The 25,856-nt window shown below is 52.2% G+C and overlaps 1 protein-coding gene across 1 annotated transcript; it reads left to right on the top strand.

Moving 5' to 3' along the window:
* The first annotated feature begins 1,633 nt into the window (after positions 1 to 1,633).
* Positions 1,634 to 25,543, top strand: Aif1l (allograft inflammatory factor 1 like). The gene is made up of 6 exons (XM_032902804.1): positions 1,634 to 1,786; positions 1,934 to 1,995; positions 14,013 to 14,079; positions 16,387 to 16,428; positions 20,336 to 20,498; positions 22,932 to 25,543. The coding sequence occupies exons 1-6, from the start codon at positions 1,756 to 1,758 to the stop codon at positions 23,017 to 23,019; spliced, it is 453 nt and encodes a 150-aa protein (XP_032758695.1). The 5' UTR covers positions 1,634 to 1,755; the 3' UTR covers positions 23,020 to 25,543.
* Positions 25,544 to 25,856: the final 313 nt, after the last annotated feature.

The following is a 25,856-nucleotide window of genomic DNA, read 5'->3' as shown; positions in this document are numbered from 1 at the left end:
GAGCCACTCAGAAGGCCCAGAGGTGGGGCTGCTCATGACTGAGTGGAATGCGGCAGCTGAACATCTGGCTAACAAGGCAACCAGCTGAGCTGTAGAACTCGGGGTGGCCCCTGTCCTACCCCATGGAACAGCCAGGAACAGCTGTGTAGGTCTCCTCCTCAGAGGTGAAAACATTCCATCCTGTTGGGGAGCTCCTCAAGCAGGGGACGTAAACAACCTAAGACAGAGCTTCAAGAGCTCCCTGAAACCTAGCAGATTCCCCAGGCCCCTCTCTACCGGCCTCAGCAGAGCTGAGCTGCAAAGAAAACTCTTAGAGAAGAAGAGCTGAGGCCCTGGGAAAGGAGACTCTAACCTGTCGCACTGTAGGCCATGCAAGCTCCAGGATCCCAATTTTGTGAGCTGTCACCCATGCTGGGGGTGGACTTTGGTGACACGGCTGTCTGTGAATCATTTCTGCTCCTGTAAGTAGCCCTTAGCCCACATTCCTGTAAGTAACCCCAATAAAGCTGAACTTTGGTGGTATCTGTAATTGGATCTCTCGTGGGTTCCCGAACTGGGGTGAGTAAGTGTGTGCGCCCTGTCTCCCCAGGAAAACAGCAGCAGCTAAGCCAGCTAGCTGGGGCCATGGGTATCCTGAGACTGAACCAATGAGGGTCCTGTTCTGAGTCCGGTTCCTGCCTGAGCTTTCAGAGGGAACACTACCATGCAGGCTTTGAACTCCCAAGCCCTTGTGGGCCTACTTCTACAGTGCGGTCCCTGCTCCTGGTTCTTATATTCTGCTGATTAGGGGAGCTTGGGTCAAATGCCGAGCTTCAGACGGTGCGCAGGGGGCAGGAACCTAAGAGCAGGAGCCCTGCCTTCTCAAACTTCTTTGCTCACATTAGCCTCCTATCATTCTATCTGGACCACTGAACTCCCCTGTGTGAGCTTGGCCACCCGCCCCCAAAACGACAGTCAGCAGCTGGTCTAAGGAGTCCAGACGTGAGATAGGTCTGGGGTGGGGATTCCTGGGTCCCAGAGACATGCTGGAGGTGGTAGTGGCTCCTTTCCATGACTAGGACAATCCTGACCTGTGCCTGTGTCCGCAGTGTAACAATTCGAGGGAGACCCTTTCGAAGGTCGTCCCGGTTGAACACTAGACTTCATGATCTCTTTCTTTACAAGGTCCCGATTTTTGCATGCCCAGTCTGGCTTCTCAAGTCACAGTCTGCTTCTTTACTACCCTAGAGGACTTGTGTCCCAGCTTCAGCTTCCAGACTTTTCTACTAGTAGGCATACCAGTACTACTTCGTAGTTAGGTGAATGACACACAAAGGCAAGTGTCAGGTACACCGGGAGCACCAACACACGTATTATCTAAAATATTGGTGTCATAGTGGCGCTGCCGGGGCAAAGGTGACTGTAAGGTGACAGCCTCTATCGGCACTTGATCTTCACAACCACCTCTGCGAAGCTCTTAGTGATATTGTCTCTTCTGGTGACGGGGAAAGAGGGCGTTCCCGTCTTGCATTTTCCGCGTCCTCCAGCAGAGGGGCGGCGGCAGGCGAGGAGTCCAGTTAAACAGCAGGCTTTGATGCTCCGGGTGCGCGCGGCCGCGGGGAGGGGGGTAGGAGGCGGGCCGCCGGCGGGGCGGGGTGTGTCGGGCCGCGAGGTCCCTCCGCCCCTGGGTCCCGTCGCCACACGCCGCCGAAGGTCTGGACCAGACGCCTTTTCCTCCCTCTTGTCCATCGCCTTGTCGGGAGTCGGGCGCATACCATGTCCGTCGCACTCAGCAACAGGTTCCAAGGTAGGCGCCTGCTGTCCCCGCGCTGTCCCGCGCAGGACGTCTCTGGGTCGCCACCTGTGCGAGCGGCGCGGCACGCGCGGGAACTCGGAGGGGGCGCGTGGCCCGGGACGTACCCTCGCTTCCCCGCCGACTCTTTGTCTCCCGCAGGAGGGAAGGCGTTCGGCTTGCTCAAAGCCCGGCAGGAGAAGATACTGGAGGAGATCAACCGGGTAAGCCGCGTCACTGCGCGGGACAACGTGCTGATCCTTTGCGCCGCACTGTGCCACCTCTTCCCCTAGACAAAATTAGCCCCTTCCTTCCCTATCCCTGGTCTTCCCCAATTGCTTCTCTGGCCCCTGCCCGTGTGGCCTCCAACTCCAGGTAAGTCCATTCCACCCCTTAGCTCTCTGCCTGGCGTCTCCGGTTGCAAGTTGTAACTCTCTTGACCAGGGAGGTGGGGCGGGAGCGGGAGCCCGCTGCCGGCGGGCAGGGGCTTCCCCGGAGCCCGCTGTGGACCACCTAAGGGGTTTGGCGCCAGAAGGGACCCCAGGGCTAGTGCTGTCTCCGTAGACCGCAGAACTTAACACTAGGGAGTTGACTGGCAAAGGCTGGCTTTTCTCTATCGCCTCCCACCTCCAACTCCAGCACACAGCTCTTTTCACCAGCTTTTTAAAAAGTTGCCCGAGGGACTGTTTTTTGTTTTGTTGTTGGTTTGTTTTTTTTTTTTTTTTCTTTCTTTTTTTCTTTTTTGCTGGTCCTGGGGAAGTTCTAGAAAGAAATCCTTCCGCTGCTGCCAGACACACAATAGCAGCTCCGTACGTTTGCTACTGAGCGTGTAGATCCCAGGAGATAAGAAAAGGTGTCAGGGCCTCCTGGATTGGCAAAGCACAGAGGTAGCACAGCCTGAGGCTTTAGGGTTCCCAGGATCTGTGTTCAGACGTGACTGGTGTCTCAGTAAGGCAGGGTCCCTTTGTGGGCTTAGGAAGGTAAGGAGCCTGCATGGTCTGGGGTCTAGTTCTAGGGAGACAGCCCATGACGGTATTAGAGTTCTCTCTCTGTCTCTCTCTGTCTCTGTCTGTCTCTGTCCCCCCCCCCAACCCCCGACCCCTGTCTCCTTCTCCCTCCTTCTCCTTCCCTCTCCTCCACAGTGGAGACTGAACTCAGTCAAGACTTTCTCCATGCTAGGCAAGCACTCTACCCTAGAGTTATTAATAGATCTGGGACTGAGGTATACCACTTGATAGAAAGCTAGGCATTTCCCCTTATTTGCCCCCTTTGGTCCATAGACACCCCGAGTGACAAGCTCCAGGTCACTGATGAGGAGGGTCACTGGTAGGGTTAGCACACTGGAGGTCACTGGAGGTCGTTGGAAATGCGGGGCTATGAGGTGTGTTAGCCCCATCCCTTTATTCCACGGACTGCCTAGACCTGATAGGTGTCTCTTTCTATCCACTAGCTCCAGGAGGCCCTGGAGGGCTCTGGGCCCTCTCACTGCAACCCTTCCCTTTCCCCTTGGGGCTTGTCCTAGAGCATGGTCTCGGGTGCCCATGTATATATGTCTGGGCTCAGAGCCCATGCCTGATGGACTTCTCTAAGACCCCTCTGCACTACCCCAGCCTTGGCTGCTTTTTTTTTTTTTTCTTTTCTTTTCTTTTCTTTTTTTCAGCACTGGGGACCCAACCCAGGGCCCTGCGCTTGCTAGGCAAGCACTCTACCACTGAGCTAAATCCCCAACCCCAACCTTGGCTGCTTTTAATTTCTTGACAGGAAGCTGGAACCCTGACCTCATACAGTCCCCTGAGCCACTCAGTTAGTTAGATTCTGAGCTAGCTGATTCCACCCACGACCAACAGGACCCTAAGCCAGAAACAGCTTAGGATGACCTTAGAGGAGTCCAAGGAGCTGAGATTCGGGGCTTTCTATGCTGATCCCATCCTTGGGGACGCACGCAGGTGAAGGCTCAGGGTGAGGGGGTGTTGGGACAGGGGGCTCAAAAAGGGAGGGCTGTGACTATCAGGGCCTGATTTCTGACAGTACCGATGCTGCAGTAAGTGGGCAAGTGGGAGCTGTGATCTAACCACTGCAGGTCTTCAAACGCCCAGAGAGGGCAAGTAGGTGAGCCAAGGCCACACAGGAGCCAGTGCCGCAGCTTCCTCTTTGCGGCGGGTGCCGTTTTGAGATCTACATGAGTGCAAGCTGCCACAGGGTCGGAGTATGATCCAGAGTGGAGGTCCCTAAAGGATTATCCTAGACTATCCAACTCTCCCGCATCAGAACAAGCCACGGTGGACACACTAGAGTCAGAGGCAGGAGGCAGGCTGCCAAGCACTGGCTCTGTGAGTTTCGTCGACCTGCTTCACCCGTCTGAGCCTTCCTTTGCCAGCAAGAGATAATAGTAGTGATTTTTTTCAAAAGCCAGATGGATGTGTGTGAAACGTGCAGAGTTGGCGGCCGTTGTGAACATCGTCATTTGTTTGTGTGAGGGCCTCAGGTATAGGGAGTAGGCGTGGAGGTGTGCCGGGGGGGGGGGCATACCAACTGGGCCCGCCCCTTTGGAACCTCTGCAATAGTCAGTGGAGGAAGATAGACTCTGAGTTACAGGTGGCCCTGCTTGAAGGTCCCAGCCTGGTTGATCCATGGCCATGGCTTCAGTGACAGGTCTGATGGTCTTCCTTTGGAGTATACTTTCTCTGCCCTACCTGGTGTGTGAATTCTGGGGTGAGGGGGATAGGCTGGGCTGGGTTAGGCTGAGCAGTGCCTGCTGTCCCCCATAGAAGCAGGAAACCATACAGGACATGACTTTGTGACTCACTGAATGGGGGTTGTGTGACCAGCCACCTGTTGTGCCCATGAGCATGGATACCGCCGGCTGCTGGCTGGCCCAGTTCTAAGAAGACTCTCTGGGACCAACACTCCAGTTCTTCTTGGGGCTTTCCCCCGCTGTTTGTGAGCAGCGAGGTCACTCAGTCTTAGCAATTGTTATCACGAGAGAGACAAAGTTGAACACTCTGGTGGAGCTGGAGGACCCTGAGGGGGAAAAGGAGGCAAGAGGGCCACACTAATACGGCTTTTTAGGGGTTCATTTTAGTTTCTTCTTTAGAAATTGTTTTTAAAATCCCACTACGTCGTTCGTGTATGTATAAGGGTGTGTGTGTGTGTGTGTGTGTGTGTGTGTGTGTGTGTGTGTGAAGGTCAGTGGACTGGTTGCAGGAGCTGGTTCCCCCTTCTATGTGTGGGTCCCAGGGATTGAACTCGGATCATGAGGTTTAGCAGAGAGGTCCCTTTACCTGTTAAGCCATCTCAAGAGCCTCGTTTTGCTTTCTACGCTCATTCTCTGGTCCCTTGGGGGTGCTGGTGCTGCACCAGGCATGGTGAATGCTCACTTTTAACACTGCGTGGTACGGGTACTGTATTATTCCCATTTCACAGACCAGCCAGCTCAGAGAGGTTGAGTTAGTTGCCTGAGGTTAAACAGCTACAATTTAGCCAGAGGCGGCGGTGTGTGCTCGTCCGCAAAGCAGCCCAAGAGGCTCAAGCAGGAGGGTTATGCGTCCCAAGGCCTGCCTGGGCTACAGAGGGAGACCTTGAATCAAACCAAGCAAGATGAGGAACCAGATACAGAGGGACTCAGATTTTATATGTATATCCGTTTGCTTCGGTGGCCCCTTTGGTGGATACCCAGCCCCCTCTCACACTGTGTGGTGTGTATGTGTCAGCACCACTGGAGCAAGCTGGACCAGGCAAGTGCCTCCTACTCCCTCCACATAGCTGGCATTCCCCACGCCCTGATGGCATGGTAGGTGACCCCAGGCCAGCCAGGGCCCAGCCTTATATGGTAATGGGAGAAATTTCCCCTGTCTTCCCATAGGAACCTAGAGACGCTGCGTGGCTGGGCTGGCTACCCCTTGGAGTGCCTGTGGCCTGGGGATGATCTGGAGCTGGAGCCTGTGATTGGCCCAGACCTTTAAATACACAAGGGTGTGAGCTCGGCGACACTGGTGCTCGCTATGTACTGGCTCAGAGATTCGCCTCGGCGGAGCGCTCTATCATGCGTGTGCCAGGCGTGCAGAGAGAATCCTGAATGTCCCTTAGGGGTGAGGACGATGATACCCATCATAATAAAGAGGAAGTGAGATCACCTGCCCAGGGCACTCGGCCAAGGAAAGGGCAGAGGTAGCATTCAGATGAGGTCTGTCTGACTCCAGACATCACCCGTGGCCTGCTCTGGCCCCGGTCCACCAGGCACCTGCCATTTTCTAGTGACCCAGGCCTTCCTTGCTTATGTAGGATAAAGATCTCTGGCTATTGTCCCCATGTCGCAGCCTCTTGGGTCAAATGAAGGTCACTCGTATTCCCTGTCCCTTTAGGCGCCTAATGGTTATCTCAGTGCTCCTTTGCCACCTGGGGAGGGGGCTGGGTGTGGGAAGATCTCTGTCCAGAGTGACTATGTTTCCTGCCCTCTGTCCCAGCCACGTGGGGCCTTTGAGACTTGACCCAGGAGACTATGCGGGTGTGCCTTTTCCTGTGTCCCTGGCAGTGCCGCTCTGTCCTTGCCTGTTGGCATTGAGGACACCCGTCTCTCTTGCTCTCCCCTTAATATATTATAAAGGAGATGGTGATAAGGGGTCATGTGAGCCTCTGGGGATTCAGTGTCCCCTGCAGGTCTGGCCAGTTGTGACCTTGCTGTGGCTATGTCACGGGCAGCTGGAGATGGAATTTCTGTGAGTCTGCTTTATGCGCGTGTGGTCACCCGGGTGTTTTTCTTCAGCTGCCCCATCTCCTGAGAGGACACCGTGTCCGGATAAAGCCCCAGAAGGGAATGTGAGCCTGCTGTCTTTGTGGGTGCACGTTACAGGTTCCCGCTGCTCGCCAGGTGCCAGGCTGGGCATTTGTGGCCTGGCCCTGGCCCTTTGGGAGCCTGTGGGCTGTGTCAGAGCCCGCAGGATCTCAGCATGGTGCTGCCTGTCCTTGGCATTCCCAGGGCATCAGCCACTGTTGGCTGGCTTCTAGGGTGGCGATAGTTGCTCAGCCAGTCTGCCGCAGCAGCCTTTTCTTCTTATGGCGGTGCTGGGGATCGAACCCAGAGCCCCAAGCATTTGAGGCAATATTCTCTCTGTGTCCTCAGCTGGTGTAACTGATGAGAAAAGACAAGCCCAGAGGGTCAGGAACGAGTGTACTTGTTCAGGAAGGGGATTGAGTGAGTCAGAGTTGTGGAGGGCGACTCCACGGGCTCGATGCTCTCCAGCCTTTGTTTTTGTTTTTTGTTTTTTTTTATCATTTTGGTTTGGTTTAATTTTGAGACATGCATGGTCTTGTGCTATCTAGGATAGCCTCAAACTCACCCTGTAGCTGAGGATAGACCTGGACTTCTGATCCTCCCATCTCTGCCTCTTCAGATGTGCCCCACCACATCCGAGCTGTCTAAATCCTTAAGGAACTAACCCCTCCCTTCCGTCTCTGAACATTTGGGATTTGGTCGGGGTGGAGGGAGAGGGACTTTCTTGTTTGTCTCAGGTTGTTGACCAAGGCAGCTTGGGGCTAGGGTGGTGGCTTGCCAGCATTGTTCCCTGGGGCTGAGATGGGAGCACGGCTCTGTAACAGGTGGACAGTTGTCTCTTGGCGAGTAAGCCAGAAGTTTGAGGACAAAGAGAAGCTTGCCTTTGAGGAGTGGTATCCGGAGGGTCCGGCCTCCTCTGGGGGTTTTCCTTGGTATCATATCAGGGCATAGATGGATGTGAGAACACATTCTGGGTGTGGCTGGGGGCGGGGCAAGGTGGTGGTGACTGACACTGGACAGGAAGGCCAGCTTTATGTATGTCGCCTTCAGTCATTAAGGGTCGCTATCACTGTGAACCCATTTTATAAAGGAGGCAGCTGAGGCCCACTGTAGGAAAATTAGTCATCCAAAGCCACAGAGCACTGTAGACGGAGAGCCTGGGGAGCACCACGCAGCTGGTCTCATCCTACCCCTTCCTCCTCTTAGCCCTTTACCCTGTACCTGAAGTCCATCCATTATGACTTTAGGGGTCTTGGTCACTCTGGGGCCTCAGTTTCCCCAGCTATTGGCCAAGGAGCACAGTGCAGATGCCGAGCTCCCTCTGGATTCTGAGGTTAAGTGCGTGTATTAATTCTGCCCCTCCCAAACCTCCCCTGGGACTTCGTAAGCCAATTCAGCACTTCTTGTTCGTCACCTCATATTTCAGCCTCTTGTATTTCCTCAAGAACTTATCTTGGGGGACAGTGGGTTGGATTGGAAAAGGACCAGAGGGTACAACCACTGGAAACCCCCCCCCCCAATAACCTACTACCTCAGGAAAGGTGACCTCTCCCTATCCCTTTAGGCTTTCTTTCCCCTGAAACTTGTGGCCTAGCAACCACCACCTTGTTGGAGGCAAGGAGGAAGCTGGGATGGCCCAAGGATCTAGACCCTTGAGGGAGGTGCAAATCTTTTGTAACCACGAACTAGTTCAGCGGCCCCGCCCAGTTTCTCATCTGATCTATCAAATGACGTACCTAGAAGGGGAATGAGAAGCCTGCACCTCCCCTCCCCCTGCTCCCCCAGGTGAAGCAAGGTTGATTTTTTGGGAGTCTGGTTAATAACGGATGGCGGTCTCAGGAGCAGGCCTGACAAGCCGACACTATGCATGTTAAACTCCCACCAAGCATTTAGTATTATTGACTGGTGCCCGGTTCACTAGTTCACTCTAGCGCTCCAGGCAAGCCTAGGAGACATCTAGGATCCTCTTTGTCTTCTGATGGTGAACCTGAGGCCCAGACAGAGACACACATTTATACACAGCTACTTAGTGAATGAGCTCAGGCGGTCCGACTCGGGCTCAGCCTTTGTTGATTATTTTGATTTTTTCCCCACTATCTGGCGGACAGCTATCTTGTCCCATGGCCTGGCTTCAAGGTCCAGCTCAAGGGTACTGCGTCTGAGCAAAGCCTGCCCCAGAGGCTGAGCAGGAATGTGGGTGGGGGAGGTTTTTTAGGGAAGGGAACCTGGGCTGTGCTTGAGCCTACAACCGAAGCCTGGAGCTACAGAGGAAGCTGCCGTTTAGCCTTTGAGTTTTCTCCCTGACTGTACACCTGTCTCCTGCCCCCAGCCAAGGACACAGCTGTCCCAGCCCAGGGCTACCTACCCACACATGAATAGGTCAGCTGCTTTTCCCACCCTGGTCACTCTGGTGGCTCAAGCATCTGTCACTGTTGGCTCCAAAGGAAGATGGGACTCCATTCCCGGAGTCCACTCCAGTGTCTGGGACGCACAGACATGGCCTTTGGGAAGCTGCTTATTTCCAAAGGAAGTCTGGAGGAAGTGCTGGAGACAAATGGCAGGCTTCTGCATTCGCTAAACACTTGTTGATGGAGTGCGCGCCTGCTCTAGGCCGGCCACAGTAGGGTGCTGGGCATCTGTATGCTACTTTTCTCATGGCTGGGCAAAAATGTCTCATAAAAAGGAACTTAAGGAAGGGAGGGTTTATGTTGGCTCTCAGTTTTAAGGGATACCCATCCTAATGGGAAGGCATATCCGGGACTGTGAAGCGCTTGTCGCAGTGTGTGTGCAGCTGGGAAACATGATTGCTGGCCCTCTGCTTGCTCCCTCCCCGCCCCCCCGTCTTATTTATTCCTAGACCCTTGGGATGGTGCTGCTGGCACTCAGGGCAGGCCTTCCTCTTGTTACACCTCTCAGGAAACACCTTCAGCCCTTCTCAGAGGTGTGTGTTCACCGTGATTCCAAGTCCTATCCAGAAGGCTGACCAGCCAGCCTCGGAGGACACACGCTGATGAGCTTGTCCCGGGACTTATCTCTGCACACCTACTTTCTCGGATGGCTTCTGCTCTTTAGCTGCGGACGAGGGCTGCTCTGCGCCGGAGCTCTTTCCCAGTTCAGCCACTTGCGGGTAGTGTGACTTGGGGACGTTGCTCATCCTCTCTGAGTCTCCTTTCCAAACACTTAACTGAGCACCAGCCATGCGGACCTTGCGTGCTCACAGGGGCAGCTGGGCAATGGGCACGGCCTGAAGAAAGCAACATCGGGGGAAACTGGGTGAGGCAGGGACCATGTGTTCTGGGCTGGAAGAATCCGGGAAAGGCCAGGTGGATTGGAAGTGGAGGCAGATGCATGGACAGGCCTCATTGTTTAGGGAGAGCCTCTATGATCAAAGTCTTGAAGTAAGGGAGAGAATTATGCAGATGTGTGGAGGATGTTCACTCTGGGGCAGGGTGGGGGGGGCAGGGCAGAGCTGGAGCAAGGGCCCTGAGGTAGCAGTGAGCTCAGCAAACAGGAGACGGTGTGCAAAACAAGCCAGGATGGTGGAGGAGCCGGAAATGAGATGGGAGAGGACACATTGCTTCCTCTGTGTAAAAGAGATCACGTTCACACAATATACACGCCCCCACCCACACAACCCTACCCCAGCCCACACACCCCTACCCTGGCCACATACGCCCCTACCCTTACCCATACCCACCCACACTACCCCCACCCACACACCCCTATCCTGACCCACACACACCTCTGCTGCCTCTTCTGAGAGCTCAGTCAGGGAGTCCAGTGAGAGGGAGCCACCACGAGCTTCTTCTGCAGTGTGTGCCTTGCCCTTGTTCCCAGCCCCACCAGACTGTCCTTCCGATCTTGTGTGATTTGTCTCTAAGAACAAGGACTGTGTCCTTCCCTTGAGCCTTGTTTACCTGGTAGGAGGCGGAGAGCAGGATGCTACAGATAGGTATGGTGGGGTGGAGCTTCTGCCTAGCTACATAGTGTGGGAGTGGGGCAGGCCCTTTGGTTCTCTCCCCTAAGGTGCCCCATGCTGCTCCTTTGCCTGTTGTGTGGGTGCGTGCATGTGTGCATGTGTGCATGCGTGCGTATATATGTGTGCACAGGTATGTATGCACATGCGTGCATGTGGAGGCTGTTGAGTGTCTTCCTTAACCACTCTTTACCTTGTTTGTTTGCTTGCTTGCTTGAGACAGGGTCTCACTATCTAGTTCTGTGTGGCCTGGATCTCTATGTAGACCAGGCTGACCACCTGCCTCCTAAGTGCTGGGATTAAAGGCATGCACTGCTATGCCTGGCCTCCACCTAGGCCTCTCACTGTATCTGGAGCACATCGGTTTGGTCAGATTGTCTGGCGAGTGAGCCCCAGGCATCCTCCTGTCTCTACCTCCCCATTACTGAGATTACAGGTGTCTGCTGCCACACCTGGGTTTTACGTGGATGCTGAGGATTGAACTTGGGCCCTCAAGCTTGTGTGGCAAGCACGTTTGGAGCTGTCTCCTCAGCACCTTGCTTGTACTTTTGTGTGCACCCGTCCACATAAGGCTTTCCAGGAATCAGTGATGCTGACAAGACTCGATGAAACAGTGAGTTGGACGTGGGCTAAGTTAAAATTCAGAGCTGATTAGCTTCTGTATTCACGGTAACTGTCCGTGGTCATTGTTTTAAAAAGACTTTACTTAGCAAAGGGGAAACTTGGCCAACCTAATTAGGGCCCCTCCCCCTTTTAATACCCCTTGTCTTCACTGCCTCAAGTCTGAAAGCCACTGACCTAACGCGTCCCTCAGTGGACACGTGAGGTATCCGGGACCCTGAGATGTACTTGGTTTGCTGGGGTCACCAACAAGTATGAATTGTTCCACTTTTTGGTGTGGTAATGGAAAGGGGTGGGGCTTGGCAAAGAGCTTTATGAGAGAGCCCAGAGGAAGGGCCAATCCACAGAGCCAGCAAGGAGGGGGACAGCTCTGGCTTCTCAGGAAAAAGCATCCAGCTCCAGCTAGCTTCAAGCTGGGGAAGCCGGCTGGGTCCCAAGGCTGGGCCTAGAATCAATTCCAAATCTTCCCTGCAGTTTTCCAGTACTGGATGGACTAGACACCTTCCATGACCCCTCTGGTGGAGTTCCAACCTGTAAAATCAGACCGTGAGTGGCTGGGAGATTTAATAACACGAAGCTGGCCCTCGTAGATGCTTAGCCAGATGACCCCTTCTGAACCCGGCAAGGAGAGGAGCCACATGTAGGCAGAATCTGAGCTACTGAGGGTCAGATGGAGGTCACTGAGGTAGTTGCCATCTCTGGCTATTGGGTCCACAACGGCGGGAGCAAAAGGGAGCGCTCCAGATGTGTGCATACAGACTGGAGCCATTTGATGGGAAATGACACCTGGAACTTAGATACAGATTGATTTTTATGTCTGTGTGATTAGGTATGTGTGTGTATGCTTGTGTGTGCACATGTGTGTAGAGGCCAGAGATCAACCTCGCTTTGGAGTCGTTCCTCAGGAGCTGTCCTCTTTGCTTGAGACTTGGAGCTTAGCAATTCGGCTAGGCTGGCTGTCGGCAAACCCAGAGATCCTCCTACCTCTACCTTAGGAGTGCTGGGAATTTCAAGCTCATGCCGTCCTATCTGGCTTTGGACTTGGTACTGGGGATCGAACTCCAGTCTTCATGCTTGTGTGGCAAGCACTTTACTGACTGAGTCATCTCTCTAGTCCCCTTAAGCATCTGGTTTTAGGATGGGAACATTATCCACTCCATGTCACTGCTCCCTGTTGCCTAAGTGCAGCACAGTGTACATCCAGGCTGTGGTCCCTGAGGAAATGCCCAGTGAGTCAACGGAGACAAATGGTGCAGCATCATGGGAAGGACTAAGTGTGGGCCAAGAAAACAGTGCTTAGCAGACTCCAAATGGCTGGATGGGAATATTCCTGCTGTGTCCAGATACCTAGCTCGCTACAAACTGAGCAAGGTATACTAAGGCACCTTGGTACTGCCCCTGTTAGGGGCAAGCACTTAGAGAACATACTTTTTGGGTTTTTTTAAAGATTTATTTCTGGGCTGGAGAGCTGGCTCAGTGGTTAAGAGCACTGACTGCTCTTCCAGAGGTCCTGAGTTCAAATCCCAGCAACCACATGGTGGCTCACAACCATCTGTCATGGGATCTGATGCCCTCTTCTGGTGTGTCTGAAGACAGCTACACTATACTCATATAAGTAAAATAATAAGTCTTTTTAAAAAAAGATTTATTTTTATTTTATGTGTATGTGTGTTGCCCACATGCATGTCTGTGCACCACAGGCATGCAGTCTCCAGTAAGGCAGAAAGGGGCATCGAATTGACTAGAATTGGAGTCACAGATGGCTGTGAGCTGCCCTGTGCGTGCAGGGACTGAATCTGGATCCTCTGCAAGGGCAGACAGCACCGTTAACTGCTAAACCATCTCTCCGGCCTCTTGTTATTCTGAGTCAGACTCTTCACTTGTAGCCCAAATTGGCCTTGAACTTGCCATCCTCCTGCCTCAGCCTCTCAAGTGTGGGAATAGCTTTTTGTTTTTAAGAGGAGAGACCAGGAGTGAAGAGTTCCCACACTCTGCATCCCTTAGGGCTGTGGTTTAAGGTGGCTTAAGTATGGTGGAGCTCAGCAGGGTTTCTTTTTTTTTTTTTTTTTCCTTTTCTTTTTTTCGGAGCTGGGGACCGAACCCAGGGCCTTGTGCTTCCTAGGCAAGCGCTCTACCACTGAGCTAAATCCCCAACCCCCTCAGCAGGGTTTCTTACTGTACAGCATCAATTTCCTCAGGCATGAAGGATGCGCGGTAATAGCAGCTACCTCCTAAGGCTGCTGGGAGATCTGGAAAGAAAGCCAGTGGGCCTGAGATCCAGCTGCTGTTATTTGGATCCTCCCCATAGTGGTTCTGGAAGGACTCAAATATTTGTCTTCTGTGGCTTGTGAAGGAAAGCACACTAGGGATTAAACCTCATCTGACAGGGGAGGGTGGAGGCTGAAGATGACTGATTCACTCAGTCTTTTTCTGGTCAGAGCAGAGGTAATGTCGCAAAAGCCACTCCTGGCTCCCATGTTATCCCTGCAGACTTACTGAGTAGTTCAGCCTTGACGCTCACCCGGTGTGGACGGTAACGGTCCACCGAACACAGGTCATTTGCTGAGGACACATACTTAAGAAGTGAATGGCAGCCTGAGAAGCTGTCTCTGGAGCTCACAACTTCCTACATCCTGGGAGCTTGGTGTCCTGGGGAAAGCGTAGGGCAGATTTCTGAAGGTGTTCGGTTCCCGGAGTAGATCCTCTAGTAAGCCCTGCTCCCAGGCTGCAGAGAACACCTCCTACCACCAAACTGACTGACCGTGAATCTGCCTGGAGGGTCAACAAGAAGCTGGCATGAACCCTGACTGGGGTTGATTCTAGGTGACCTTTGCCCTCAACCCTGTCTGAGTACTGTGGTCTCACCTCTGTAGGAGTTCCTCTGTGACCAGAAGTACAGTGATGAAGAGAACCTGCCGGAAAAGCTTGCGGCCTTTAAAGGTGAGCCAGGGCTACCTGCCCAACAGCCCCCAGAAAGCTGGCTGCTCCCCCCAGGCCCATGGCACACAGGCCTCCTTGGCTCCACAGGACTGAGCTGCAGCTCTGATTCATCCAGAATGCCCCATTTCCCATCGGGCTTTGACACAGAGGTCCCCCCAGAGAGTTAGAAGCGGGCCCTTTCCCCTTCCTGTGTCTCTGTGGGCCCCTGGCTGCAGGCTCGCTCTGGCCCTGCCCCTTTGTCCCATGGCTGCCCAGTGTGGCTCAGGTTGGCTCCTATTCTCCCCATCTAGGCCCTGTGCACTTCCAGGGCCCCAGCACACAATCTGCCCTTTGTGAGCAGTCTGTGCATCTCCCCCTCCCTGGTGGAGCCTCTCAGGAGCCCCTGCGGAGAATAGACATTTGTGTTGCTACAGTGGAGCAGGGGGGCAGAGTTTCTGCTCATTGAATCCCAACAGCACGGGATGAAAAGAAAACAGGGCCCAGGAGCCTGCGCAGGGAGAGGGCCGTATAAAGGTTCCTCTGTTCGGGGCCCTGCTGCTTGGTCCTCCGCCAGTGGCTCGAAAGGAGAGGAGCCTGGGCACACAAGGAATGGGCAGACCCACCTTTCCTGTCTCTGGGATGAACTTGGGGGATGGGAACTCTGGACTTTGCAGAGGCTATCCAAGATGTCCCATACCTTTCCCAAGTGTTTGCCGTGCTGGTATCCTTCCCATGCTAAGGCCAAGTACCTGTCAGTGTGCCTCGCCGGCCTCAGCGTGACTTAGATGGCAGTCATATTAAAAATGGCCAGCAGGTGCTGAGTGTCAGCCCATGTAAGACCTGTCCAGCAATAGCTGGCTTGCTCTGTTGAGCCAATCCCGTTCCCCATCCTTAGGAGGCAGATGGCGAGATTGCTCATTTGTAGACCAACAGACTCAGGTTCGGGGAGGCAGGATTATTGGCAGAGGGGTCACATAGCTCACTTGAGGCAGAGTTGAGACTCGAACCCTTATCAGTCTGTCTGCAGAGTCCCAGATCTCAAGCTTGGTCTATGTTTTCTTTACATGGAGTGGGGAGCAGGGAAGCCTGCAGGAGATATATGCAGAGGATACTCAGGGCCCACTCCTTGTGGGGACCTCTGGGAAACAAAACAGCTCTTGGGGGTCTGAAACCCCATGTTCATTGGGAGGTGAGGTCCAGCTTATTTAGCAGGTGGTCTTAGTGAAAAGGTTTTGTTAGGAAAAGGAGAGACACAAAGGTCCTCGAGCCATTCATTCCTCTGTTCTCCAGGTGGGTGTTCAATGTTCAATGGGCACCAGGCCCACTGCAGGCCTGGGGAGCCACATGGGACAAGACCTAGGATTGTGTGTGTGTGTGTGTGTGTGTGTGTGTGTGTGTGTGTGTGTGTGTGTACAGGGGCAGGGATAAGCACAGAGCAAGGAGAAGCCAGCGTCAGCAGGGTGCAGGGGCCTGGTGGAAGGTGACATCCTCAGGACAGCCTGAGCACAGCTGGGAGGACGCTCCAGGCTGAGAGACCAGGTGGGATGGAGGAGGAGAACAGGGTGCCTGCAGCTGCGAATTAGTTGTTAGTTAAACCGATTTGGCTCCTAGCGGGTCGTGTGTGCCGCACCCGCCCAAGAGCTCTCTGGATTCACGGGTAAAAGACACGCACGCACGCACGCACGCATGCACACACGCACAGGCACATGCACAGAAATAATTCAATCAAGGGATGTAGACAGTTTAAGCAGAAGTTGTTTGACCAAGGCTAAGCAAAGCAAACGTTCCGAAGAGAGATTGGAGTGAGCTTTTGCTTGGTTAGACTGGAATGGGGGGCTATGAATGGGGGAAGGTGATCCAAACCATAGGAGATCAGATCTCCATTTTAGGTTATTTCTTCCCGTGATCCTCTAGAAAATCCCACAAGAAGGCTAGTGTCAATACCAGGATACAGCAATATCATGACATCTGGTTTTTGAGCATACATATGTTTGAGCATACCCTATGTTTGTGTGTGTGTGTGTGTGTGTGTGTGTGTGTGTGTTGGGGGTGCCCTTGTACAGCAGGGACAACCAGGCTGGAGTAACTGGCATATTTACCCACAAAGGAACAGTGTGAGTGTCAGGACAGTATATCACATGCTGTAGTTTTCCTCATGGCTAATTCTTGCCTACCTGGTATCAAGGCAAGTTATTGGCTCTTCCAGAGACAACAGCTAAGGTGACAGGACTCCTGGGTTGGGGAGTGTGTCAAGGGCTCCCCAGGGGTTCAGTCAGCCCTTTCCAGAGAGTCACTGGGCTAATGGCAGTTTGTGCTTATGATTTCCAGAGAAATATATGGAGTTTGACCTGAACAATGAAGGCGAGATTGGTGAGTGTGGCCTTGGTGATGGAAAGGGAGGATGGGGAGGAGGTCTGGGATCCAAAGAATCCTGCCGCTCTGGGGAGGGGCACCGGGTGAAACTGAAGAGAGCCCGGATGCTGCCCCGATGGCCCTGATGGCCCAGCTGCCTGACACCAGCAGCAGGAGACACCGGGGAGAGGCTTCCACTGAGGGGGGGACTGGGATCTTGATTCACACAGCAAAAGACAACTTCAGAATGAGTTGATATTCACTTACATATTTGTATCAGTGTGTGCATGTGTGTCTGTGTATGTGTATTGTATGTGTTAGGACAATGTGCAGGAATCTGTTCTCTTCTACCATGTAGGTTCTGGGGGTCATACAAACAACAGTAACTCCAGCTCCTGGGGGTCTCTGCCTTCCATGGGGGGCCTTTATGTGCACTGCATTCATGTGCACAGACGCACACATATGCACATAATCTTTTTTAAAAGAATTATTTGTTCATTTTATGTATATGAATACACTGCCGCTGTCCTCAGACACAGCAGAAGAGGGCATCAGATCCCATTACAGACGGTTGCGAGCCACCATGTGGTTGCTGGGGATTGAACTCAGGACCTCTGGAAGAGCAGTCAGTGCTCTTAACCGCTGAGCCAGCCCTCCAGCCCACACATAATCTCCCCCCCCCCCCCGGAGCGGGGGACCGAACCCAGGGCCTTGCGCTCCCTAGGCAAGCGCTCTACCACTGAGCTAAATCCCCAACCCCTACATAATCTTAAAAATTACAATAAAAAAATAGTAAGGAAAAAAGACAGCAATGAAAAAAAGTGTAGTTGAGAGAAAGAGAGAGAGAGAGAGAGAGAGAGGAGAGAGAGAGAAAGACTGACTCATACTCATACAAAACCAAAACTACCAAGAGAAGGCTGTGTTTGGGTAGCTTAACAATTGCTTATCTATATGATCTTGGTGGCTTAGTCAATGTCTACGTTTAAAAGATTAAGGGTGTTTTTCACATGCTTCTTATCTGAGGAATGTGTCTTTCCGTAAGTGAGACTTTACAGTGTTTTCTGAGCTACTCTGCAGACTTAACAACCGACGAAAAAGAGAACACTGTAGGTCACACAGGTCAGCGGAATTCTTACCATACACAGGTCACCAGGAGGTCAAGACACGCTCTGACTGTAAACAGGGCTCATGATCTTGTCTGGGGGGGGGTGGTCTTTTGTCAAAACAGACAACAGGGTGTGCTGGTAAGGTTAACTTCAAGGGTCACACGTAAGCTGGCTTGTGAGCACAGCTGGTCGTCTGTTCTGTGGCTCTTGTCAGGACTCTCCCAAGGAAGGGAACACTGTCTCGGCAGGCGGTCTTCACAGCATTCTTTCTTTTGTCAGTTGGGTTAAGATTCTTGACTCTTTGCCAGTAAGAGACTTAAGGGCCAAGGGGCTCCTCTCCCTCCCTGCACCCCTTCATCCTTCATCTTTCTGTCTTTCGGAAAGCCAACCCCATTCTAGGTCTCTTGGCCCAGCTTTTCTGCCTGAGAATCCTCATGGTGTGCCTCCCTGCTAGATTCTCCCACCCCAGAGTCTAGCGCTACCTTTCAACCAGGCCTTCAGAGGCTACTTGACTCCTGGATCAAGGTGCTGCTGGCCCATTCTCCCAGGGTCTGTTTTGTACTCGCTGTTGTCCCTTGTCCTGTAGTGATATGGAGGGTAGACACTCACTGCCTCTCACCTCCAGCAGAACCCACTGTTGGGGTGACAAAAGCACAAAAGACCAAGGTTCTCACAGCCAGGTAGGATGATCTTGGACCAATAGGGCTGGGCTATGGTCCAGGCTGCTCAGACACCCTCAGTCTCCAGGTGGAAAACCAAGAAGTCCCAGACAAGTGAAAGGATTTGGTGGGCTGTTAAAGTTAAGGGGTGGGCTCAGACAGTGAATGTCTGATCCTCCTGTCTCCCAAGCATGGCGTGCACCAACAGCTTACCTTTACACAGGGAAGGGGATGGAACCCAGGACTGTATGCCTGCTAGGCAAACCTACCAACTGAGCTATATTTTCAGAGTGTGTGTGTGTGTGTGTGTGTGTGTGTAGGGTGCTTTTGTTTTTTTCCCTGACCAAGGTTGACATCAAATTCACTATATAGCTCAAGATGGTGTCAAGCAATCTTCCCTCCCCAGCCTTCCCAGTGCTGGGGTTACAGGCATGCACTACCACAATTAGTTTACTAGTTCTGAGTTTTACAAAATATGCCGGGTTGTGGTGGCATTTTTCTTGGTGAATCCCAGCACTTGGGAGGCAGAGGCAGGTGGACCTCTGAGTTCAAAGCTAGCCTGGTCTACAGAGTGAGTTCCAGGACAGCCAGAGCTACACAGAGAAACCCTGTCTCAAAAAACAAAATAGATTATATTTATTATTTGTTTGCAAGGAGGGGGGTGGTCCACTATGGCGTGTGTTTGACAGAGGACAGCCCTAGGGAGTCGGCCTCTCCATCTATACTGTGTGGGCATCAGAGATCAAACTCAGCCCCTCAAGCTTGGCCGCAGACACCCTTCCCCACCTTCCGGAGGTATCTTACCAGTATACTATTTTCTATTTTAACTGTTATTGATCAACTCATGGTCACCACCTCTCTAGATGGATCCGGTGCCCTCGCCAATGAGAGGCGCAGTGGGTCAGGGCTCTGAGAAGCTTCCCGCTGAGTGTCTTTCAGGAAGTCTTGCCAGTTTGAAATTTGGTGGGCAACGTGTGAGTCCTGTGAGCTTTGCCACTGAGAAGGACAGCCTAGCCGCTCCAGGTCTTGTGCGAGTCCTGCTGCCCACCTCAGGCCTGCTCACAGTCCTAGGCTCTGCCCCTGCCCACCTTCCTTTTGCTGATCCATTGTTCACCGTGAACAATCTCCAGGAAATAAGCTCAGATGTTGGTGGGAGCCCCGAGTTCAGGCCAAGGCTCTGGGGGGGGGCGTGGAGTGACTTTTTTGGTGCCTCCCTTGTTTTTCTTCTACTTTGTTCTTTTGTTGCACTTCCTGCTCTGAGGGGTAATTTTGGCTCCCTGTCCCTTCTCCCCTAGGGAGAGTCTTAGAACAGCTGAGCGGAACTGGCAGGTGGCAATGGTCTCCACTGTGGTGTGCCAGAGAAAGTTTGACTCTCAGTGCCTGGGGTCAGACTAAGTCTCAGGAACCTTGGCTACCCCACAGCACCTGCTGGGATAGCATCTCATTTATCATGTCTGCACGAGCCTAATAACCAACCATTTCTTCCTTTCTCTTTTTCCTTCCAATTGATTGTGTGTGGGGGGGAGGGGGTACACATATACACGGACACCTGTGAATGGCTATGTGTACAGGATAGAGGTCAGCATCAGGGGTCTTTTCAATTGCTCCCCCCTTTACTTTTTGCTTACTGATGTGGCTAGGCTGGATTCTCTTCCCAGTCTCTCCAACCCCATGAGGGCAGGCTTGTGCCAGTGTGCCTGAATGTTTACTTGGGCTCTGGGGCATTGAGATCAGTTCCTCATGCTTGCACAGCAAGCCCCTTACTGTCTCCCTAAGCCTTCTTCATTCTGTAGCCCAGGTTGACCTAAAACATGCAGTGATCCTTCTGCCCCAGCCTTCAAACTCCTGGGATTGTAGACATGTATCACCCATCCCAGAGAGCTGAAGCAGTCCTCTCTGGGGCCCCTAGTCAAGAAGAACAAAGCTTGATTCCAGCCCATCTGACTCGAGAAACCCAGGTCCCCACCTACTGGCCTTTACTGCCTCTGAAGAAAGTAAGGCAGGCTCATCCCCGCCTCCCCAGGGAATCATTGATGCAGCCTGCAGGGAGAGGAAGTGAGGTCACTGAGAACCGTGTGTGTAGCAGTGCAGCATCCCTGGCTCCCTCCAGGTCCTCAGGGTCCTGTCTCCACTCAACAGATCTGCTTTTCCTCCTGGCAGATCTGATGTCTTTAAAGAGGATGATGGAGAAGCTGGGGGTCCCCAAGACCCACCTGGAGATGAAGAAGATGATCTCGGAAGTGACAGGGGGTGTCAGTGACACCATCTCCTACCGAGACTTTGTGAACATGATGCTGGGCAAGCGATCGGCTGTCCTCAAGCTGTGAGTACCTCCTCGCCTCATGGGGACATCCTGTGGGGAGGCCCCAGGCTCAGGACACTGTAACCATCCCCTAGTGGGTGGACAGTCCATTGTGCTACCTGCTACATGACAAACTTGAGTTTTCTGGGCCTGTTTCCTTAGGAGAGATTACCATGGCAACCCCAAGATCAGAGGCTTCACCAATCAATGACCAAAGGGATGGCAGTACCAAATCTGCCCCCTCCCCCTTTTAAAGTTTTTTGAGACAGGGTCTTCAGGGTCTTAACTGTGTACTCCCAGGTGACCCTGGTTGGCCTGTTACTCAGTGTGTAGCCCAGGCTTGCCTTAAAAGTCATGGCAATCTTTCTGCTTCAGTCTCCCAAGTGCTGAATTATAGGCATTCAATACCATACCTGAGTATGGTCCCTCCCTCCTTCCCTTCCCTTTCCTTCCTTCCTTCCTTCTTTCCTTCTTTCCTTCCCTGGAATCAAATCCAGGACCTCATACATGGTAGGAAAATGCTCCAGCCATTTTGATACATCCCTATTGTCAACTGTTCTGAACCTGTTTCCTCGTTTGTAAAGCGTATTTCTACTCCCTTTGGTGTTGTGAGCGACAGTCTATAATCAGCTTTACCTGGGCACGGTAAGGCCATCTATGTTTTTAGCACAGAGGCAGTAGATGCAGGAAGGACAGGAGTTTCAAGTCTATCTTCAGCTAGTTAGCAACTTTAAGGCCAGCCTGGGCTACATGAGAGCCATCTCAGACAGCTCCTGACCCTGACTCTTGTTCCTTAAGGACCCTAACGGGCAGGTTATCTTGTTCGTGAGCTTGGTTTCATTTTTGTGTGTGTGTGTGTATGCCTGTATGTCAATGTGTCCCTGTGTGTGTCCCTGTGTGTGTGCATATCCCTGTCCGCGTGTTTGTGTGTGTGTGAGTGTGTGGTGTTTTACTGTATAGCTCAGTCTGACTTCAGCTTTGGAATCCTGCCTCCCACTCTCACGAGCCAGGGTTACAAGTTTGCACCATGGCTCCTGGCTGCTTGTCGGTGTCTTCCATTGAAAGTGGAGATGGTAACACACGAAGCGTTGTCCTGAGGCCTAGTGAGACGAGATGATTTCAGCCTAGTGCACAGCTGACGGCAAGCATCCATAGGGTACCACTCTACGGTTATACCTCTCTCACTAAGGCGGCAGCTTGCTCAGCTCGGGGGATAGCAGTCGGTAAATGAATGGCATGGTCTAGGTGTGGTTCCCAGAACCACAGAAGCTGGGATGGTGGCGTGTTCCTGTACCCAGCACTTAGAGGGTGGGGACAGGAGGAACCTGGCCAGATAGCCTACTTGGCATGTTTCAGACCACCAAAAGATCGTGTCTCAACAGAAAATAAGAGGAGGCGGCACCCGAGGAATGTACCCTGAGACTGTTTCTGGCTTTCACACGCATGTATACATGCTCACTCAAGGTGTTCATTGAGGCCCAAGATGGCCAAGGGACTGGCTCCTGAGCCCATGTTTCAATGTGGCCAGAGCTTGTGGTGTACCCACTTGTGTGAAAACGTGCATAAGTTGAGTGTTTGTCTTGAGTCAGTTGTCCTGGGAGTAACAGGCCAGTACTAAAATGCAGGCAGTCCCCAGAAAGGCCACATATTTGAGAGTACACTGTCTCCTCCCCAGTCGGGACTGGACTTGTAGAGCAGTGGGGAAGAGCTTTGGTTTATTATGAAGACAGGGTCTTTCTTCTTCCTTCTTTCCTTCCTTCCTTCCTTCCTTCCTTCCTTCCTTCCTTCCTTCCTTTCTTTCTTTCTTTTTCCGGAGCTGAGGATCGAACCCAGGGCCTTGCGCTTGCTAGGCAAACGCTCTACCACTGAGCTAAATCCCCAACCCCCCTTCCTTTCTTTCTTTATTTCTCTTTCTTTCTTTCTTTCTTTCTTTCTTTCTTTCTTTCTTTCTTCCTTTCTTTCTCTCTCTTTTTTGAGATAGGCTCTCTTTGTTATGTGTGTAGTCTTGTCTGGCCTGGAATTCTATGTAGACCAGGCAGGCCTGGAACTCACAGAGTCTATCTGCCTCTGCCTCCTAAGTGCTGGGATTAAAGGCGTGGGCCACCATGACTGGCCAATGGGGACCTTTTAAAAGATCTGATGGTATCTTGGGGCAGAGCCCAGACTACCCTTCTCCAGACATCGTGGATAGGGAAGGCATATGGCCTGGAAGCTGTCAGCTGAGAGGGTTGTCCCTTCTTCCACCTTGGACTGGCTGAGCCTTTGTGCTTGGGGAGCCCTGCTGTATTTTGTGCCTTTTTTTTTTTAATTCTGTGAAGTAGGATCACCAACTGGTCCCTTCCACACAGCTAGCCCAAGGGCTTTCTGTTGAGGACCCTGCAGAGGGAAGGCTGGGGAGCTTTCTGTATGAGGGGAGGAGTCGTAATCCTTTTGTTTTCTTCATCTCCAAACCAGGGTCATGATGTTTGAAGGAAAAGCCAACGAGAGCAGCCCAAAGCCAGCTGGCCCACCTCCAGAAAGAGACATTGCCAGCCTGCCTTGAGGACCCACCCAGACCTTCTGGGCTGCCATCCCTGCCCCTGCCTCTCCCTCCTGCTCTCTGCTATCTTGACTCAGTGTGATATGTCTCATGCGTTATGTCCCAGAGGACTCACTTTCTTTTTCTTTTTCATTTCTTTATGTAAGCACATGTTACCTGACTTAACGAGGCTGGGAATCCTGAGCCTCAGGCCCCTCTGCTCCCTGCAGCCCTGCCCTCTCTATACAAAAGGGCTGACATCAAACCAAAAACTGGAGAGGGCAGGGAGGCTGCAAACCTCATTCCCCGTGTTTGAAGAGGGTCCTGTCCAAGTCTGTTCATCTTTCAAGGTTTCTAAACTAAATTCAGGCTGCAGATTTGGTTCTGGTGGGCCCCTCCCCTTCTCCGACTCTCAGAAGATCCAGGGCTTCTTAGTGTCCTAGGGGCATGCTTCCAGTGCTGCCAGGGCTTCTAGCAATGGCCACCCAGTGCCTAGAGACACAACTAATTCTTGGTTCTTGCCCCTGTCCATTCTCAGAGACGTGGCACAAGTTGGGGAGGAAAGAACAACCTTTGGGATCCTTCAGAGGAACCAGAAGGAACCGCAGCTTTACCGACAGCTCAGAGGGACATTGGAAGTGCACTGTCCCTTGCTAGGGCAGTAAGGGGTTTGAAGGCAGAGATGAGAACAGAGGTGTGGGGGAGTCCTACTTTCAGGGTGGATGCTGAGGGCGCCAGGGGAGAAGAGGAGACAAGTGTTGAACCTCAAACAGAGAAATAGGTTGTCTGATTGCACAGTGCCCTGAATCCAGCTATTTACATTCCCGCCCCACTCGCTCCTCCCTCTTCTCCCTCAGTATATATTACAAGCTTTAAGTCCTCCTGCTTTTTCTTCATGTGTGCTATGTCCAACTCCTAGATCCCTTTTCAAATCCTTCAAGACCTGGAGCTTGGGGGTTAGATGAAGGTCACCTAGCTGATTTTGGCTGGGTCAGTCCTTCCATTTCACTGCTGGCCTCCAGGGGTTAAGTGCCTTGCTGAAGATCAGTGGGGGCTATCAGAGAGTGTGGACTGAATGAAGCCCTGCTCTAGGCTGCACTGGTCAAAGGAAAGGGTAGGGAGCAGTATTTCCCTGCATGATACTTGAGGAAGGTTTGATCTCCACTGAACACCTTGGGTCAGGACTCACCCTCCTGAGGGCCTCCAAGTTGGCAGTGAGATTTCTTGCAGCAAAGTATCAAACGTGACCCATCTTTTTTTTTCTTTTTCTTTTTTTCTTTTTTTCGGAGCTGGGGACCAAACCCAGGGCCTTGCACTTCCTAGGCAAGCACTCTACCACTGAGCTAAATCCCCAACCCCTAAACATGACCCATCTTACCAGAGTGGGAGTCTTAGCCTTGATCCTAACTGTTCTGGGCACTCAGGACAAGATACAGTCACTCATCTTTACCAAGCACCTGCTCTATGCCACAAGTCCAGAACCCGGGGGTGAAATGGACTGAGGCATGAAATTTGTGTCTACTGGGAAGCCACACCCAGCTAATGACAGTGTGATGTTAGGAAATGGGGGGAGGAGCAAGAGGTGAGTGCCGCCGCTGTGTAGTCCCAGGAATTCCAGCTGGGCTCATGACTTGGCAAGTGTCAGAAGAGCTTCTGTGAAACTCTTAAGTGGAGAAAGACAGGGAAGCATTGAGCTAGTGTGGTTTTCCTGTGGCTCCTTAGAGTTCCACAGTCCAGTACCCAGGGTGCTGTTCCCACAGCATCGAGAGAGAGAGTGAAGCAAGCAGCATCGAATGCTTAGCTCCAGTTCATCCTCTGGTCTCAACCAGTTCAGTTCAGGAGAGATCGTTTAGCTATGACTGGTTGATTTTTCAGCCTAAGGAGCTGCTTCAAATGCTCAGTCTAGTTGAAGTTTAAACCCCAGCATTCCTCCCTATAAATATAAAACCCTGTCTACCCTCACCCCACCTTTGACTTTTTTTTTTTTTTTTTTTTAAAGATTACCATCTCTGCCTCCATTCCTTCTGCCTTCCTTCTCTGACTGGACTGGGACCTTGGGCTGCATTGTGTCCCTATTCTCTGTGACAGAGGACGGCAAAATCAGCCAGGCTCAATGAGTCTACGCTCATGAGCTTATACACCGCCGCCATAAAGGAGTGTGCCTCTGACCTCTGCAAACTACAGAAAGAGGCTCTCTAATTAGGAGACCATCTTCAGTGGTTTTAGCTCAACCCACGGGAAGATGGTCTTAAGAATAACCCTTTAATGAAGGAGTTGGCAAATATTTCAAGTTGTGCCTGCTGGTTCCAGGGTTCTTAACCTCTCTAGTTAAGGGCTTAGCTTTCTTGGGACATCAACTGTCTTATTTCTGAAAAAGACCAAATGTAACTGGTGTCACCAGCAGTGTGGGAATGACCAAGTATGACTTTGTCCCTGTGATTCAAAAGATGTTTGTCAGGTAGAGTTGGGTGAATGCCATTATTGTGTGCATGGGTATGTATGGGTGGGATATGGTCTCCTGCAGACTGAAATAAATCAGAGCAATTTATCAGTGTCTTTGTGTTTCTTTCTTTCTTTTTTTTTTTTTTTTCTTTTTTTCGGAGCTGGGGACCGAACCCAGGGCCTTGCGCTTGCTAGTCAAGTGCTCTACCACTGAGCTAAATCCCCAACCCCATCTTTGTGTTTCTTGGGGACAGCTCTGGGCTCGGGAAATTCAGAAGAGCTAGCTGAAAACAGGTACCAATTGAATGAGTGTGTCCTGGGTCTCCCACATCCCAAACTGTTGACTTCATTTGATTAAGCCCAAGACCCAGGTCTACTTTTCTCATTATTTTGTAATGAATAGAGACTTGGGGCAAATG

This window comes from Rattus rattus, chromosome 5 (assembly GCF_011064425.1).
Source record: "Rattus rattus isolate New Zealand chromosome 5, Rrattus_CSIRO_v1, whole genome shotgun sequence".
Lineage (NCBI taxonomy): Eukaryota > Metazoa > Chordata > Mammalia > Rodentia > Muridae > Rattus > Rattus rattus.
This window is presented reverse-complemented; position numbering and strand designations above follow the sequence as displayed.